Raw genomic sequence first — 18,476 nt, 5'->3', positions numbered from 1 at the left:
CGGGCTTTTTGATATTTTTAAAATTTTTCTATTTTTTTTCCCTTGGAGTGGTACAAATCTAGCTAATCTTTATTGTTTCCACATGGTTTGAGGGCAAAGTGCCTCTATTTCCATTTTGTAGTTTGGGCGACCCGGTGAGTGGGGAGAAGGCACATTTGGGACGGGGCCAAGGAGCTGGGAGACCGGTGAGTTCACTCCATTTCCGGTTCTGTGTGGCCAGAGTGAAATTCTGCCTGTGCCCAGGGACCCTACGGTGTCAGGCCTGGGTTTTCTTCTGCTCTCCCTGGACTGAGAGCTGAATGAGAGCAGAGTTAGGGAATGACAGTGGAGAGGCCATGGGAGATTGCCATGCCCACGTTCTTTCTAGATAAGGACAGTGTCCCAGGAAGGGGAGTTGATTTGTATCACAGAGGATGCTAGTAATGGAACAGAGTCTAGAAGCCCTGGCCCATTTTCTTCCTCACTGGTGCTCCTTCTGTGCCCTGACACACGTCAGGCATTTACCTATATGCGGTCTGCGGGGTACCTATTACTCTTGTTTGATATTAATTGATGGCTTTTTTGTGACTGGTGCTGACCCCTCCTTGTAGAGGGAGGTATGGTATGGTCCAGAGAAACCCTGACAGGGGAGCCACACACGCGGCCTCTAGGCACCATGTATAGAACCGTCACTGGTATTGGGCTAGCTGTTTAAAGGAGCTGTGTTGCATTTAAGCCTCCCACCTCGCAGAGGCGGTTACTAGCATCCCCAACATACAGATCAGAGAAGTAAAGCAACTTGCCTAGGATCACACGGCAGGCAGACGAGTGACAAAGTGAAGGTCTGAAGCCAAGTCTGGTTGATTTACCAATATTCCCCAACCACTATATGAAACGTTGCCTGACCTTGCTGGCTAGGGAAGGTTCCGACTCAGAGAGAAAGCAGCAAGCTGCCACCTGCCTACCTTAAACCTTTGCAGATTTGGTGTTCTGGAAAAATACAATTGCTTGGAAACAGGCTCACATGTCATCACGCCTAAGGCCACCATCTAACTAACATTGGTGTAAAAAGTGAAAAAAATTCAATTAAGCGTATTATTTCAAGTATGAGCCATCTGGCTGTTCTTATTTTTATTTGTTTGTTTATTTTTGTCGTTAATATGGCTAATGCGTCACTTGGCTGAAGCTTCCCATGTGTTTGCGAAGTTTCCCATTCGCACAGCCCCTTTATGCCTGTGCCTTCCCTCCTTCAGGAGACCGTGACAGAAAGGAGAGACGTGAGTTATTTTTAATTTCGCCACTGAACGAACATCCAGATCTTCCCTTCCAGCAGCTAAGCTTATATGTTTTCTCAACAGGGTATTAATTACCCGGCTCTGGGAATGGCCAGCCAGGCTGCTCTGAGGCTCTGCTGCCCTGCCAGCCACAGCGCAATTGCTCACAGACACAGCAGGATGCAGAGGCTTCAGCAGGGAGCATCCTCCTGCTCAATAAAGGCAGACATGGGTACCGGGTAACTTGTTAAACACATTTATTGATTTCTTGACAGTAACCAAACACAGTGAGTGACCATTATAAACAAGGAAAGAAAGGCATTCGTTTGTATTTTGTGAGATCCGGCTGCACCTGGAGAGAAAAGACACCCCCTTCCCAGGAATTTACAAGGCAAAGTGCATTCCTTCAAGGGAACATCACAGGGGGGATGGCAGTTTTGAAACGCAAGAAATCTGTCGCCTGCTATCTCAGGCTGAAGCTCACCTTGTATGAATGATCGAGCCATGGAGTGGAATTAAAGTTATACTTGCTTAGCAAATGCATTCCTGATTGCCACAAACTCAGTAAAGACTGGCTGCAAACGAACGGAACAGGTAGATGAAGGAATAAGTGAAATCAAAGAATGCAGTTGCATGGAACTGAGGCTTCGCCTGTAAGGAAGGAGAACAGACCAAAGCCAGAAAAATGAAATGAACTCGTTAAACACATTTATTGAGCTGTTAACAATAACCAAACACAATGTATGACCTTTGGAAAACAAGAAACAGTGAATGGATCGATTCTGATCTTGGCAAATCCTACTACAGATATGTGACAAAGAGGGGAAATAATTCCATTTCTTTCTGGTCTGCAGTGATATATATACAATGTGTATCTCTTCAATGTCTGTCCTTTTCTTTTTAAATTTTTGAGTAAACAGAAGAATCATAATCTAGAAATAAGTGTCCTTGGCCAACTTTGTCCTGGTTCACCTGTCACCAGCACCCTCAGAGGATCCTAGGACACCACCCGAGATCACTTGATACCAAGAACAAAGTCCACTTGATGCTGTCGGAGCTGTGTTTCCTCCTCTCTCTCTTTTGGAAGAATTTTGTATGTACAAAGGCTGAAAAGTCTCATTGGGTAGATTTATTAGTTCAGGAAAACAGTATCAAAATTGTAATCAGGTTAACTGGTTATTTTCTTCTAAGACCTCTTATGAATGAGCCTGTTTTTTTTTTCTGAAACTTGACTTCCCATCTTGGAGGCCATGTAAGTGTGTCTGTGTGTGGATACGTTTGTGTGTGTCCATGTGTGTGTGTGAGTGCTTGTGTGTGTGTGTTGGTGGGTGTGTATAAGAGATGTGTTCCTCTGGCATGGTGTTGCAGACACTTTTCATGAAGAAAGGGCCAATCCAAAGAGTGGATGAGGCTTGAGGGAGGGAAGGAGAGAGAAGAAAGAAGGGGTATCTAGGTTACATCAATTCACAGTTGTAGCATTTCTTCTTGAGATTCTTCTTGGCCTCGTTCCTTACTTGAGGAGCCATTCATTTACTGAAAAGGAAGAAAAAAACACAGACACACACAGTACAAAACAAGGCATAGTTGAATTAATGTGAATGAAGTTGGGGGGGGGGTTACTCCAAAGGGGAAGGGACAGTTCTGGGAATTGCATGTATGTATCCCAACTACCTCTTCCACTTCCTCATAAACCTCTAGGCCTGAGCTCTCCAATACGTTTGTTACCACTCACACGTGGCTAACATTAATTAAAATTAATTAAAATGAAATAAAACTAAAAATTTAGTGTGTATCATCGTACTAGCCACGCTTCAAATGTTTGACAGCCATGTGTGGCTAGTCGCGACCATACTGAACAATGTAGATATAGAACATTTCCATAGTCACAGAAAGCTCTAGTGGATGGCAGTGCTCGAGACCAGGGGTGGGCAAATGACAGCCCATGGGCCAAAGACAGCCTGTGATCTGTTTTTGTAAATAAAGTTTTATTGGAACATGGCCACACCCATTAATTTACATAATGTCTATGGCTGCTTTCACACTACAACATAAGAGTGTAGCAGAGACCATATGACTCAAAAGCCCAAAGTATTTAACAGCTGGCCCTTTACAGAAAAAGTTTGTGATCCCTGCTCCAGACTGTAAGCTCTGCATGGGTCTTATCTGTCTTCCTCACCACTGTATTCCCATCACCTAGCTAAGTATGTGCCTGGCACCTAGTAGGTGCACAACAAATAGGTGTTGAATAAAGGGAAGGTTCAATGAATGAGTTGAGTATTTTTCTGGTAGTTCTGGCTAGAAGGGAACAGAAAATTGTAGTGTGGACACTCTGCATATATCTGACAGAGAAAAAAGAGGGAAATGTGGGGGAAGCAGGAGAGCTCAAGTGGGGGACCTCGGGGCAGCAGTGGTAGCTGCTTCTAAAAGCTGCCTGATAACATCCGTAGCTCCCATATTTGGGCAGCACGTTATTGCTACAAAGGGCTTCCCCACCCAGGCTCTCATTTGCTCCTCACAAGTCATGAAGTAGATGGTATAGGGACTATCATGAAAAAAGCCAGGTCCTGGGGGAAATGACTGTTGGGTTTACATGGCTTGGTAGTGACAGAACCAGGCCTGGAGCTCAGGTGTGTGGATTCCCTGCTGAAGGCATCTGCATGACTTTCTTCTGTCTCCATCTTCCTTTCCATGTTGAGGGTTTACCACAATGGCTGGCAGTTACTGAGCATGCATAAGGGAAGAGAGGGAGCTGGATACGCAGAACAGGGTTATAGGAGGCAGGAGTCATCTTAAATGTTCTCTTTAGTTGGGATAATAGTCACTTCTAGAAACACAGCACTGGAAAACGATGTGCTCACACATAGTTCCTCATTGGATCCCATTGGCCTGGCATCCAGAACATTTGCTTGCCTTTTGGGAGAAAGGTGAGTGGAGACCACCGTGCACATAGCTAAAAACTTGAAGGCTTCTAGCTGTCCTGTTCTAACAAATAACACTGGAAAATCAGCCTCGCTGGGCCCTTGGTAAAATGGCAATAAAAATGTTGTCTTATGGCTAAGCGAAATCAGTCAGAGAAAGACAAACACCATATGATGTCACTCATATGTGCAATTTAAGAAACAAAACAAACAAGCAAAGGGAAAAAGAGAGGGGGGCGCAAACCAGGAAACAGACTCTTAACTATAGAGAGCAAACTGATGGTTACCAGAGTGGCGGGGGGGGGGGGGGGGGGGAGGGGTAAGTGAGGGGTAAGTGGGGGGGATGGGTGAAATAGGTGACAGGGATTAAGGAGTGCACTTGTTGTGATGAGCACAGGGTGACGTACGGAAGTGTTGAATCACTACACCATATACCAGAAAGTAATATTACACTATAGGTTAACTAACTGGAATTTAAGCAAAAACTGAAAGAAATAGAAAAAGGAGAAAAACCTCCCTGGTTCCCATAAGTTTAAAGTGATATGGTGCTGTAGATTCTAGAAGCTTGAGATAAGGTCTGCAATTTTGGGAAATGTCCTTAGTGTAATGACTTGTAACTATTTATATAAAAAATGTATATAACCCTACACCAAATGTTCCTTCATGGGAGCACTCTCTTCTTTGTGAAGATTGTATATACCTGGCAGCTGTCCTAACTTGGGCTCCGATAAAACTTTCTTCCTTCCTTCCTTCTTTCCTTTTTTTTTTTTTTTTTAATGCTGTCTTGCTTGAACCAGAAGGGATTTGAAGGTTTGAGCATTCCCCCCACCCCCGGCGCCCCTGCCTCACCTCTCTATCTCTATCTTTCCTTTCTCTTTCTTTCTTTTTCTTTCCCTATCTATCTCTATCCCTATCCCTAACTCTATTGCTATCTCTAATATCTCTCTCTCTCTCTCTACCTCTCTGTCTCTCTCTCTGTCTCTCTCTCTCTAATCTCTATCTCTAATGATATATAGGTTTTACCAACAGGAAAACACGATACAAATGGAAGGTGGTGGTCTCATCATCATTTGTAATCATGGTTCTTATATTGGGAGCTAACACCAGGCCTTTAAGAGCCAGCCTAAACAAGATGGCTGAGCTCTGGCTGGGGTCGACTGCCCTCGGAGCCACTGCACCCACCTCTATACTGAAGCTTCTGGGCTCGGTTGTTTGGACAGTCCTTCCCCTGTAAACTGAAGTTGATGTTGGTGCGGATGCAGCGGTTATTGAGCGGCTGCACAGGCCTGAAGTTGTCACTCATGCTCAGAAAGATCTGAGATGGCTGATTCTGGCTGAGCAGGCGTAAGGAATGCATCTGTGGAGAGAGACACAGCTGAGTCCGACCCATTCTCCTAAATGCACTAGGGAAAAAGGAGGACCGCGTAGACCGTGGCCATGCCTGGTGGTACTGGCTGCCTGGGAGAGGGCGTGTGAGCCCTGCAGAGACCCTTGTTTCATGGATTCAGTTGTGCTGCAGGCCCACTGATGCCTCCGTGCATGGAGTGAGCCTTGCTTCTATCTGACTAGGTCATACATGGCTCTGAACAAGTCCTTTTGCTCTCTCTTATCCTCAAATACACTCTCTGTCAAAGGAGGAAATCTATCTAGTTGTTCTCCAGTGTCCTTTTTTTTTCTCTGACACCTCATGGTTTGATAACTTTCACTAATTCAGGGAATCATTCCCCCACATGGGTATTAGCCAAACGGTAGTGATTGGTCCCAGGGTCGGAGCTACATTACGCTGGATCAATCTTGTTCATTTTCTGTGATTATCAGGACCAGGTGGCTGGACTGGAGCATTTTCTACCATGTTCCACCCCAGGACTGTGAAGCAAAGGAAGAGTCTCCAACAGAAAAGAAGAATAAAGCATATGTGCAACAAGGAGCAGAGAAGAACTGGGAGGATGGACTTCTCGTGAATTCCTGACCTCAATTTCTGATCTCAACTTCCATGAGATGCCCCCATATCTCTTGAATACATCCTTTTCCCTAAGTTTAAGTCATCTGGAGGGGGTGCCTTGTCACCTAAAGAATCCCGATCATTACAGATAGCATCAGAGCCTTCAAATGCTTCAGACTGTGGGCTTGTGAGAACATGTTCTGTCAAGGAGACTGGATAAGGAGATTGGACTCCACTTCCTTTGCTCATCTATCTTCCTTTTGAGTTTTTATAGACGCTCACCATCAGAGAAGTCCAAACTTGAACAGATGTAATTTACCCCCCCTCGTTACAAAAAGGAGGAGTATTCCCTTCACATAAGTGGGGGTGACAGCTTTAGGAGCACACAGTTGAGCCATTAGCAAAGCTGGCACCACGTGGCCACTGGTTCTCATGCAGTTCAGAGGAATGCTAGTCCGGTGAGGTGCTCTAAAAAATCCCACATTCAAATAGGTTCGTGAAATGCTAAACATCCCGTGCCTTCTCTTGGAGACAGACACATATATTATCAATTTAAAGGCCCTGAGAAGTTTTCCAGTAAGAAAATCTATTTAACTTTTTTTTTTAAATCCAGCTTTTTCAAACATATTTCGACATACCCATTTTGCTCACTTACTGTCTGAACATCACAGCTGTCACACTTTGGGAACCCTGCTCTCTTTTCTCATTCAGACAGGTGGGATGGTTCTATCTATAATTAGTTCATGCTAAGCCTTTTCAGAGGCTGGTTCTTCAAACACAGGTGTGGTGATTTCAATTGTGTGCCCCCAGAATTCATAAATTGAAGTCCTAACCCCAGCACCTCAGAATGTGACTTTATTTGGAAATGGGCTCATTACAGATGTAATTAGCTAAGGTCATAACGTGGGCCCTGATTCATTATGACTGGTGGCCTTATAGAAAAGGGGATTTGGACAGAGACACAGAGGAAGAACGCCATGTAAAGATGAAGGCAGAGCGGGCAATGCTTCTACAAGCCAAGGAGCACCAGAGATTGCCAGCAACCCACCTGAAGGACAGGTGCGGAACAGTTTCTTCCTTACATCCCTTGGAATGGATCAACCCTGCTGACACCTTGATCTTGGATTTACAGCTTCCAGAGCTGTGAGGCAGTACATTTCTGTTGTGTAAGCCACCAAGTCTATGATGCTTCATTGAAGCAGTCCTAGCAAACTGATAGAACAGGCGCTCCACAAACCCAGTCGGTCTTTATACTGTCTTCCCCATGAGCTAAAAGACCCCGGAAAAGCTCACCTGCATCCTGGTTATGTACACAGGTTTGTTCATTATTATCCAACTTGCTGTCTCATAGCAGGGTGGGATAGTCATCGACCCATCGTAAGTAATGAAACTAGAGGTCTCTGGATATAGTTCCTCTATATTAAGTCCCTGTAGTAAATATGCATCATCTAGAGAAGAAAATAAGAAAGATTTAAGAGTTAGGTTTCTTGAGAAAGTGTGATATTGCTGATAATTGTTTTTTTTTTCTTTTTCTTTTCAGACTCCAGAAGACCATATCTGCTAGGACAGGCTATAGTAATGAACAGCCTCCTGCCCCCACCCCCCCAATCTCAGTTATTTTTAAATTTTTTAATGTTTTATTTATTTTCAAGACAGAGAGAGACAGAGCATGAGCAGGGGAGGGGCAGAGAGAGAGGGAGACACAGAATCTGAAGCAGGCTCCAGGCTCTGAGCTATCAGCATAGAGCCTGATGCAGGGCTCAAACCTACGAATGGTGAGATCATGACCCGAGCCAAAGTTGGACACTCAACTGACTGAGCCACCCAGGGGCCCCATGAATCTCAGTTATTTTAAACAACAAAGGTTTATTTCTTGCTTGTGTACATGTTCACCCTAGGTTGACTGGGAGCTGCCTCCATGTCACTGCTGTTCACACTCAGGGACTCGGGCCCATAGAGCAGCTGCCATTTAAGACCGTTGTGAGTAGCAATGATAGAAAGCAAGCATGATGAAGCATATGTTGTCTCTTAAAACTTCCATCCTAGAAGGGACACATGTCACTTCTGCTCACACTTTGGCAGCCCAAGAAGTAACATGGTCAAGGTTGACATCGGGGATTCAAAGAAGCACATTTCTCCAGCAGGATGGGGGCAATGAATACTGGCGAACAGAAATGTGGTCACTACAAGGACACAGGAAAGAACCAAGTCCGTGGTGATGGCCCCTGAGACCTAGACCCATAGCATTATAGTCATAATGAAATATACAATTAAAGGCTTCAGGACCTATTGAAACATCTCCTGGTCACCATTCTTATTTGTTTACATTGCTCAATTAAAAGGACGTTAAGAAAACACTTTTAGAAAGAAAAGCAAATCAGGCCAGATCCTACCATGAGATTCAACAGTTAAGTTCAACAATGGATTTCATTTTTGTGGATCTCCTCTCTATCGGGCCCATGTACATAGCCTTTTCTCTTTTTACACGTATTTGAGGTAGTCACACTCATATGTATTTTAGTATTAAATATGCTTTTTCAGTTATAAAAGTGACATAAGTATATATCAGACTACATGGAAAAAAGAGAGAAAACAAGAGGATAAAAGGCACCTCGATCAACTAAAAACAATTGCCGTTTTGGTTTGTTTCATTCTGATTTTTAAATTCAACACACTGGTTGTACTTTGTAAACACTGAATGTACTGAAGTTTTCAAATATCCACAAATTCCAATGAGCCTCTCTCACTCGTATCCTCTATGATCCCTCCCCTTCTTTCCATGCACTCTTACTCTCTTCTCCTGGCTTCCAAAATGCCATGCTTGGTATTCCTATTTTTTTTTTTTTTTGGTCATTCCTTCTCAGGTTCTGTTGCTGGCTCCTGATTTTCCACCTACTTCTCTCTGTGTTGACATTTATTGGGGGACATGTCCAAGGCTTTTTCCCCCCCCTCACTCTACAGTGAGAAGACCATTTACATTCATGGCTTCCACTGCCCTCTCTATCCTGGTGATTCCAGATCTAAGTGTCCAGGGGTCTTGCATTCCCAGTTTATCATAAGTGTCCACCACTGTGGCCAGTCCAGGAGGCCCAGAGAATGCACGACAGGAACCCAGTGCCTGGCAGGTGGAGGGATGAGCCTGGTTCCTCCAGTCCTCCTAGATCCTCTCATCCACGTTTCTAATGCCCAGTGGAAAAGGACCAACTCTTCAATAGTCGACATCATCTCTCAGGTTTAGTACTGTGCACATATAATGCTAAAAAAAGGACTTTCATATACAGCTGGAAACTCACAGTGACCTGTAAAACTGGTCAGGTGGATAATAACTCCTCATTGACAAGAAGCTTAAGATCAGAGAGGCACAGTAACATGCCTAAGGTCACAGAGCTTGCTGGTGACTTCAGAGTGCGAACTGGAAGCCAGCTCTCCTGACTTCCAGACCAAAGTCATTCATTCACTCAATAAATGTTCACTAAGCACCTCTTTGTGCCAGGCATAGGGTTAAGGTCTGGGGATAGAGCAGTCAACAAGATAGATGCAGTGTCCACCCTCATTTTATTGAGGAGACGGACAACAAATGGCAAAATAAACACATGTGGGCTCTTCTGTCAGGTGGTGGTGAGCGCACCTTGGTCAGGCCTGTTCCTACCTTCTGATCCTGAGAGCATCAAGGATGCTAACCCATTTTCCTGGGCAGAGGCCCCCTACCTTCTGCATCTCCAGAAATGGCTCACTCAAGTTTCTCTGATAAGAAAGAGTCATCTCTGCCAAGGGAACTTGAACTTCAGTGCTCCTTCCCTCGTCAACTGAATTAAGAACAAATCAACTGATTCAGTGGTTTGAAATGATGTAAATAAAACCACCGTTTCCCTCCTCCTTCCCCAACTGCTCTGACTACCCTGACGGGGGGAATTGAACATCTCTAGAGCTTTGTCCACAAAATGACCATAAGACAGACAGAGAGGTCAAGCTGGATTTGGAGACCGACCCTAGAAGAAAGGACTTTCTTTCAATTTCCATTTAAATGTATCTACCTTCCTATCCAAACATGAAGGAATCAGGACAAGCCCAGGAGAGGTGCAATGATTGGAGTATGGCTGGACTGGGTCTGTACCCTGCCCTGTATGGTCAGATGCTTCTCTAATAAAGCCATAGTGTCCAGAGCACATGTCAATGTGATGGTCCTTGAGAGTCAGATCAGACATCAACACGGTAAGCTTCTGTTGAATATCCATTATTTGGCTCTCACTGTTTCTTAAGCCCCTAATGTATGTCAAGCACTAAGCTAAGAGTAGGTGAGCAGGATGTAATTAAGTGAATGTAGCAAGGAGCCACAGAGACAGTGACATATATCTGTACTGTGTCCACTGAGAGGTTGTCAGTTCTGCCTAGGGGTGGGACTCAGGAGAGTATTAATGGAGGAGCTGACCCGAACTACATTTTGAATGACAGGAGGTAATCAGTGTAGCTGCCAGTGGGGTGAGTGTCAACGGCACTGTAGGGAAAGAACTGAGGATGGAGAGAGAGAGACTCCCCTTGGAAGAGGGCTAGAGTGCTGGTCAGGTGCAGAGGGAGGGAGGGGTGTTGTGCAAGATGAAGTTGGCCGCTGGCACAGGCCACACCCGGGAGGTCCTTCTCTGCACTATTGGGAGTTTGGGCTTCATCGTGTAGGCAATGTGGAGGCACTGAAGGGTTTACAGCAGGGGAGTAGCAAGATCAGATCTGCACTTAATGATGCTTGCTCTGATGGCGGTTTGGCCCGAAGATTAACATACTGAATGAGAGAAGGAAGCATTCGGCACATCTTTATTAAAGGTCAATGCGATTTGTTTAACCAAGCTTGCATGCAGAGCATATTGGGTACTCTAGCGTGCTGCTATTATTGTATTTTATTTTATTTGGGGCGGTGGAGAGGAGGGAAGGAAGGAGGCAGCAGAATGAGTAGCATTGCAGGCATGGCTGGAAATAAAAAGAACATTTATGTTTCTCTGAAACTGTCACCAGCCTCTGTGTTGCGTCCATGTTGGAGGAAAGTGTCGGTGTGTGTGGGTGGTGGTGGGGGGGGGGCAGGCTGGGAGCAAGACGCCCTGTTAGTGAATTTAACCCACACAGTAGGGTAACAGTGTGCTTCCAAAACACTGGCATGCCCATATCCCAACTCCACCTGCTGGGGTCCTGCCAGGAGGTTCCTCTTCGCCCACATCCCTGAGAGATGCAACACTCTGTGAGAGAACTCAGTCAGCTTGTGGGTGCTTCCACTCTCCCCTGCTCCCCCTTTGCTGCTTTCTTTCCACGAATCTTGCTAATATTCATCCTTCACCTTTTGACCTTTTTGAAATTAAGATTTTATTGTCAAGTAAGCCCAAACCCAATGTGGGGCTTGAACTCAAAACCCCAAGATCAGAGTCACACGCTCTACTGTCTGAGCCCTCCAGGTGCTCCACCTTTTGCCCTTTTTATTTCCTCACACCACAGAAGTTGGGAAGACTGAGTGTGAAGAGTGTGAGGACTGGACTCAGACCTGTCTTGGGGAGTGCTGACATCACTGCTCACCTTCTGTGTGGCCGTGGATGTGCAGGTAACCACTCCAGCCTCAGTTTTCACATCTGTAGTAAGCAGATGGTTGGGGTAACCAATGGACAGAATGTGTGTGTCCTCCCCAAATTTGTATCTTGAAGTCCTAGCCTCTAATGTGACAGTATTAGGAGGCAGGGCTTTGGGGAGATAATTAGATCATGAGGATGGGGCCCTCACGAATGGGATTAGCGCCCTTATTAAAGGGACTCCAGGGAACGCTCTCACCCCTTCGTCCATGTGAAGACGCAACAAAATTTCTGCAACCCAAGACAGGGTCCTCGCCAGAATCCAACCATGCTGGCTGGCATCTTGATCTTGGAATTCCAGCCTCTGGAGCTGTCAGAAGTAAATCTGTTTGTAAGCCACCTGTCTGTGGTAGTTTATGACAGCAGCCCAGACTAACTGAGACCGAGTACTTGCCTCAGAGTTGTTTGAAGAATAAGATCACACTTTTTGAGTACAGATGGTCTCTAACTTTGGATGGGTCAATTTACGATTCTTCAGCTTTAAAATGGTGTTTAAGTAATACTCATCCAGTAGAAACCATACTTCGAATTGTCCATTTGGATCTTTTCCCAGGCCAGCGATATACAGTATGATCCTCTCCCATGATGCTGGGCAGCGAGCTGAAGCTCCCAGTCAGCCTCTTGATCACGAGGTTATGTAAACAACCATTCTGTACCCAGAATGGTAACCTCCAACCATTCTGTACCCAGATACAAACGTTTATATTCCGTTCTCCACTTTCAGTGCAGTATTCAATAAATTACATGGGATAATCAACACTTCATTATAAAATAGGCTTTGTGTCAGATGATTTTGCCCAACTGTGGGCTAATGTGAGTATTCTGGACATGTTTAAGGTCAGCGAGGCTAAGTGATGATGGTGGGTAGGTGGGGTGTATTTGCGGCATTTAAAAAAATTTTTTTAATGTTTGTTTATTTTTGACAGAGATAGAGAGAGACAGAGCATGAATGGGGGAGGGGCAGAGAGAGAGAGAGAGAGAGGGAGACACAGAATCTGAAGCAGGCTCCCGGCTCTGAGCCATCAGCACAGAGCGCGATTCGGGGCTGGAGCTCACAAACTGTGAGATCATGACCTGAGCTGAAGTCAGCCACTTAACTGACTGAGCCACCCAGGCGCCCCAATGTTTATTTATTTTTGAGAGAGAGAGAGAGAGAGAGAGAGAGAGAGAAAGAGAGAGAGAATGAGTGGGGGAGGGGCAGAGAGAGAGAGAGAGAGGGAGACACAGAATCTGAAGCAGACTCCAGGCTGCGAGCTGTCAGCACAGAGCCTGATGCGGGGCTTGAACTCATGGACTGAGTGATCATGATCTGAGCTGAAGTCGGGCACTCAACCGACTGAGACACCCAGGTGCCCCTAGCGGCATTTTTGACTTGGGATACTTTCAACTTATGATGGGTTTACTGAACGCAGTCCCACGGTAAGTTGAGGAAGATTTGTACTTGGCACATGCTGTACTGGGTAGCATTAATGGCACTCCCGCTTCCTCACCCAGGATGACTACTTCCCCGGGATAACCACGCTTGACCTCCCTGAGGTCTCCTGACTCTCCCCAGCTGGGTTAGTGGTTCATTTTCCACCATATTTGCTGACTCTGCTTGCCAAGAATAACTTACTATTTAAACGTCCCCACTACCCTGTGAGCCTTTGGAGAAGGGCTTCTGTCTTTTACCTCTGAATCCCCAGGCCTCAGCATGAGGTCCACCACATAGTGGGTGCTCAACAAACACTGATGGGATGAATCAGCAAAAACGTTTTCTGCCCAGCAGCTCCACCTGGTAATGGTGCTGGGCAGAAACTAAAGGAAGAAGAGGAAATATCATTTGTCAGATGATGGAGAAAAATCTCTGAGGCTCCAGTTCGTACCATTAGCTTAAATACATACTGCTCACTATTACTCCCATATATATCACACCCCAAGATATCAGGGTGAGAGACCGGTGCCAGTCTTCAGCTGGCATTACCGTGTTTCTACACCAAACACGTCTATACCCTGTATTTACATTGCTGAAACTGGCATGCATTTAACATGTAATGTTTGTCCTCATGAATTCTCACTCTGCCTCAGGCTGCCTTTAAGTCAGGGTTCCTTCTTTCAGGGAATAGAGTTTGAGAACCCCAGGCCACATTTTTACAGCTTCTTTTTTCCCCGAGGAGGCTTGCTTGGTGTATTTGGTGGGATAAACATAAACAAGTTTACCCAAACAAATTTACCCTCAGTAGCTCAAACCTTTGTAATGTTTAATGTGTCGGCTATATCTTTATAGTACCGGAAGACCCCTTGGATACTCAATAGGTATAGAATAGTTACATGCGGTTCATAGCCCGATTTTATTCTTTCAAATGACTGGAGAAGTCAACAGCTGTGCTTTTTAATTTTATGACATGCCCTTGCTGAATCTGTGATTCATCTTCTACTGAGTTCTTGGTCATGGATACAATTCTCAAGCTGACTTCTTCTTACTTATTTTTATAAGTAAAACGTACGATGATGACACACCCAGGACTGCATAGTGGGGGAATCGTTCCCTTCATCTGAGCTCCAACAGCAGCCTCTATTAAATGTGTCGTGTTTACTTATGTGGATCACTGAGAGATTTAACATCCCCAGTCCCTGCTTATGAAGTTCCCATTCGAAGAGAATGATGCCAATGAGAAAAAGGCATGGTGGTTCCAGGGATCGATCCTGGGCTTGCTTCTGATCAATAAGGAACTATTTGGCAATTTTCTCACATGGAATGACATTTCCTCTCATAATCTGCGGCAAATCCAAGTGAAATGAAAAAAGGCAATTACTAAAGAATAAAGTCATATGATTTTTTGTTTTATACAAACAATCAGTGAAAAACAGGGCCTCTAAGAATTGGATTCATGGAGGTAAGCCCCTCCTTTTCTGTGCCTTGTTTCCCGGAGTTACTGCTTAGATTGCAACATGGCAAGCAGTGTGCTGCATTTCTCATTCTGTGACAACATCTCCAAAGCCATTCTTTTGAAATGAAAGTACAAGTTCAATTAAGCATAGAGAGAGGCACCAGGAGCAATATGCTTAAACTCCCTGGTGATATTTCATCACATTTACCACTGCGTCCCTCTGAGGAGCGGGTGCCTGGAACACTTCCCAAGGAGCTGAGAGGTATAAGGCAGTCACGAGTTGGTCTCTCCTTTCCTATGCATTCATCTTTTAGCCGGGGTCAGGGTAGGGGACCAAAGCAAAGTTGTAAGCAGGAAAGACTGAAAACAGTGTTTTAAGGGGCTCGTACTGTGCGTCAAATCACCATGTTTAAAATCTCTCCTCTAAATGCCTTTGGTTGTGTGTCTTTATTTCCTTGGAGGAAATATATTAGGACAACAGCCAGAACTGTTAAAGTTTGGAATCTGTGATCTTTTGGATTCATAATGGGCTGAAGTTCAGTACTGTATTTACAATCTATGAAATGAATTGACTATGTGAGAGAGAATGAAGCTATCCAAATGATACTCTGTCCTAGGACATCGCAAGAAAGCCTTCATTTATACGTAATGTTCTAATAACTACTCCCTGTTCTCAATTTAAGAAGGCTCTTTGCACTCCATTAGTTTACTGGTTTCACCCTTGGAAAAAATATCATAAAATCGCTTTTAAAAAAATAACGCCAGCTTGATGAAGTCAGGTGGATACTAAAATGATAAGAATGTTACCTTTTATGTAATTTGGGATGCTAATTAATTAACACAAGAAAAATGGAGGGATATTGGCATTCTTACACAATACTACATTAAAAAATTAAAATACTTCGCGTAAATTACTGATATCTCCTCCAGAAAATCCATTCAGAAAATCCATTTTTCAATGTCATGATTCCGGTCTTGACCCTCAATCTATTGAAGGGGAATTTCACTTTAATAAAATGGATTTTCTTTAGAAGACCTTCTAAATTCAGCCTGAAATTAATTCAGGCTGGTCTTTTCCATTGTTGGCCTGGGTTCGTGAGAGTGTTTTCTAAGATTTGCTCAGACATATGAAATCTAAGCTTCCAAGGAAAGTAGAACGTCACTAGGCCATTACTACCCACTGCATGGCTTCATATACAGGAGCTGTCCTTTGCTTAAAGTAAGCCGTATTGTGTGCCCAGCACTGTATTCACTGTGAATATAGTTTTTATTTGGCGTCATAGTGATCTTTCTCCCACTCGTCCTTTGGACAATTTAGGAACACACAAAATAATATAGCTAGCTTACACCAGTCATTGTCTAGGCAACAGACTACCTTGCTTAATCCTCACCCAACCCTCTCAATATCAGTCGGACTATCCTCCTTTTACTGACGAGGAAATCGTAATTTCGGAGATGTTACGAAAACTGCCTGAAGTCGCACAGCCAAGGAAGTGGTAGAGACAGGAGCCCAGGTCTGCTCAGTTCTCTCTCTCTTCACGAGAGCACGTTCCTTTCTCTAAGTATGGTGGTTTCACCACCATGGTATCTGGCTTCCAAAATTTCTAGTCCTTTTGGTAAGATTCTCCTTCTGGTTGTCTTTTGCCTATTCCCTGGCATTGATTTTCTTAACTGGCTCAATAAAATGACTTTGCACAATTCCTTTTTTCTGAGTCCTCTAATCTGTGACCAACTCAAGCAAATAGTTGCCATTTTGTGGTCATTGCACCCTGTGCTTCCATGCTTGCTCCCACTCACCTGCACCTCTTTAGCTAGTTGATGAGACAGACACACAAGAGCCTCTTCCAGGGTGGGATTTAAAAGATATCTTTAGAAATGATTTGCAATCCTAAGTCATGGGGATTTGAGCTGCTCTTTCAAAAATGAGGACATGTCCCGCCTCTCTTCTCTATTTATTCTCACTCATGATTTCACCCAGGTTTAAATGCCATCTGGATCCCAATGACTTCCACATTTATATCTTCAGTTCTCTCTCCTGAAATCCAGACTCATATCTAACTGCCCACTCCACACCTCTTCTTGGATGCCCAATAGACATCTCAAGCTTAACACATTAGAAAATTCTGATTCCTTTCCCCACCCACGAATATGCTTCATCTCAGTCTTCCCCATCTCCACTGATGAGAGTGTCCTCCCTTCAGTTGCTCAGGCTAAAAGCCTTACAGTCATCTTGGTTCCTCACTTTCCCTCATATCACAAATTTGATCTATCAAGAAATCTTGTGGTTCTTCCTTCAAAATATACCCAAGCATTTCTCACCACCCCATCCACATTGGCCTGGGATTACTATTGACATTGTCAAGTCACTTGGATTGTTGCAAATTATCTCCCAATGTTGACCTTTGCTCCTCTACTGTCTCCTTCCAATGAAGCGACCAGAGTGATCCTTATCAGCAGATGGTGTCACTGCTCAAAGTCTTAGACTGATTTCTCCTAACAATGGCCTCCAAGAGAAAGAATGATGGGGAAGATTGACCCCCATCTGGAAGAAATGTCTATGCCTTCTCTGGTTACTCTGTTTGCCAATGATGGCAGTGCTGCTGTGTCCTTCTGGATGACGCTGATTTCCATTGGTGGTCCCATGCCAAGGCATAGGCAAGAGTTGCAGAGAGCTTAGGATAGAATGAACCTGAACTTTCTTTCTTTTTTTAAATATGAAATTCATTGTCAGATTGATTTCCATACAACACCCAGTGCTCATCCCAACAGGTGCCCTCCTCAATGCCCATCACCTGAACGTTCAATGTGCCCACAAGTTCTGTGGCTAGTTTATGTCCCTCCCAAGTGGAAACAAATGCAAAATGCGAGGAGATGACTCTTGACATTGAACCAAAGTTAGAATTAAGAAAAAAACATGCTGATGAGTTTCATGCAATGTGAAAGGATCAGCCTTACAACTAGTTCTAAGACCTCAGAGGTAAGGTTTTTCTCTATCCCTAGAGAGGAAGCATGATGGGAAGATGAGGGCATAGAAAAGTTCTTAGGAGGACCTATGTTTGAATCCTTGCTCCTTCACTATGGAGGACCAGATTACTGTTCAGGGAATGTTCACTCCCTTCCCATCCCCACCTCCATGGGAGGATTCTGAGGTTGGGCTTGGCCATGTCTCTTTCTTTGGCCAGTTAAAACTGGATAGAAGTGACAGTGTGTGAGTTTCAAGCCTACACCATAAGTAACATCACACATTTCTGACCTCCACCATCAGAAGTACTTGCCATGGGTATCTTCCTGATCCCAGAGAAGTGACAGCCAAGCCACCCAAGCTGCAGCAGGAAATATCAATGCTGCTTGTTGAATGTTTGTTTGTTATGCAGAAGTTGCTGACATACACAATCACTTACTAGATGTATGTCCTTGTCAAATCGTTTCACTTCCTGGGCTTTGGTTTCCTCATATGTACACTGGGATAGCAAATCATACCCACTTTGAAGGTGGGTACTTTGGGAACACTAGGTAAGGTGTTGCATGAAAGCTATTAGCACAAGCCCGAAATGTTGAAGGTACTCAGTGTCGCTTCCCTACTCCTGATACTCAGCACATTGTGGAGTGCGTACCATGTCTAAGTGAGTGGGGCAAGTTGAAGTTATGCTGGGGTGTCATTTTGAGTAGCAGCAGAAGAATGGGCTGGTTGGGAGAGTGGGTGTGGGTCGGGGTCATGTGTCCCTGGGGAGTGTGGTTGGGTGGCAGTGGGGGAAGGGGTTGATTTCTTTCAATCTTACTTAGAAGTACAGAAGCAGGGTAGCCTGATAGATGTCCCTGATCAGGTGGTGGTGTCTCCACTGGAACTCAGCGGCTGATGCTAGCACGTCTCCAGAGCCTCTGGGGAGGCT

At 44.6% G+C, this 18,476-nt stretch overlaps 1 protein-coding gene across 4 annotated transcripts in view; it reads right to left on the bottom strand.

Moving 5' to 3' along the window:
* Window positions 1-1,493: 1,493 nt before the first annotated feature.
* CA10 (carbonic anhydrase 10) overlaps window positions 1,494-18,476 on the bottom strand; it is a 488,580-nt gene continuing 471,597 nt past the window's right edge. For all 4 annotated transcript variants that reach the window (XM_053212276.1, XM_053212275.1, XM_027034159.2 and 1 more), the window contains 3 exons: window positions 7,407-7,561; window positions 5,354-5,528; window positions 1,494-2,786 (listed from right to left, as the gene is read on the bottom strand). In XM_053212276.1, the coding sequence (XP_053068251.1) occupies window positions 2,764-2,786; window positions 5,354-5,528; window positions 7,407-7,561 (353 nt within the window). In that variant the 3' untranslated portion in view covers window positions 1,494-2,763. The remainder of the gene's footprint in view (window positions 2,787-5,353; window positions 5,529-7,406; window positions 7,562-18,476) is intronic.

This window comes from Acinonyx jubatus, chromosome E1 (genome assembly GCF_027475565.1).
Source record: "Acinonyx jubatus isolate Ajub_Pintada_27869175 chromosome E1, VMU_Ajub_asm_v1.0, whole genome shotgun sequence".
Classification (NCBI taxonomy): Eukaryota; Metazoa; Chordata; class Mammalia; order Carnivora; family Felidae; genus Acinonyx; species Acinonyx jubatus.
Note: the sequence above shows the minus strand (reverse complement) of the source record. Positions and strands in the feature narration are given on the sequence as shown.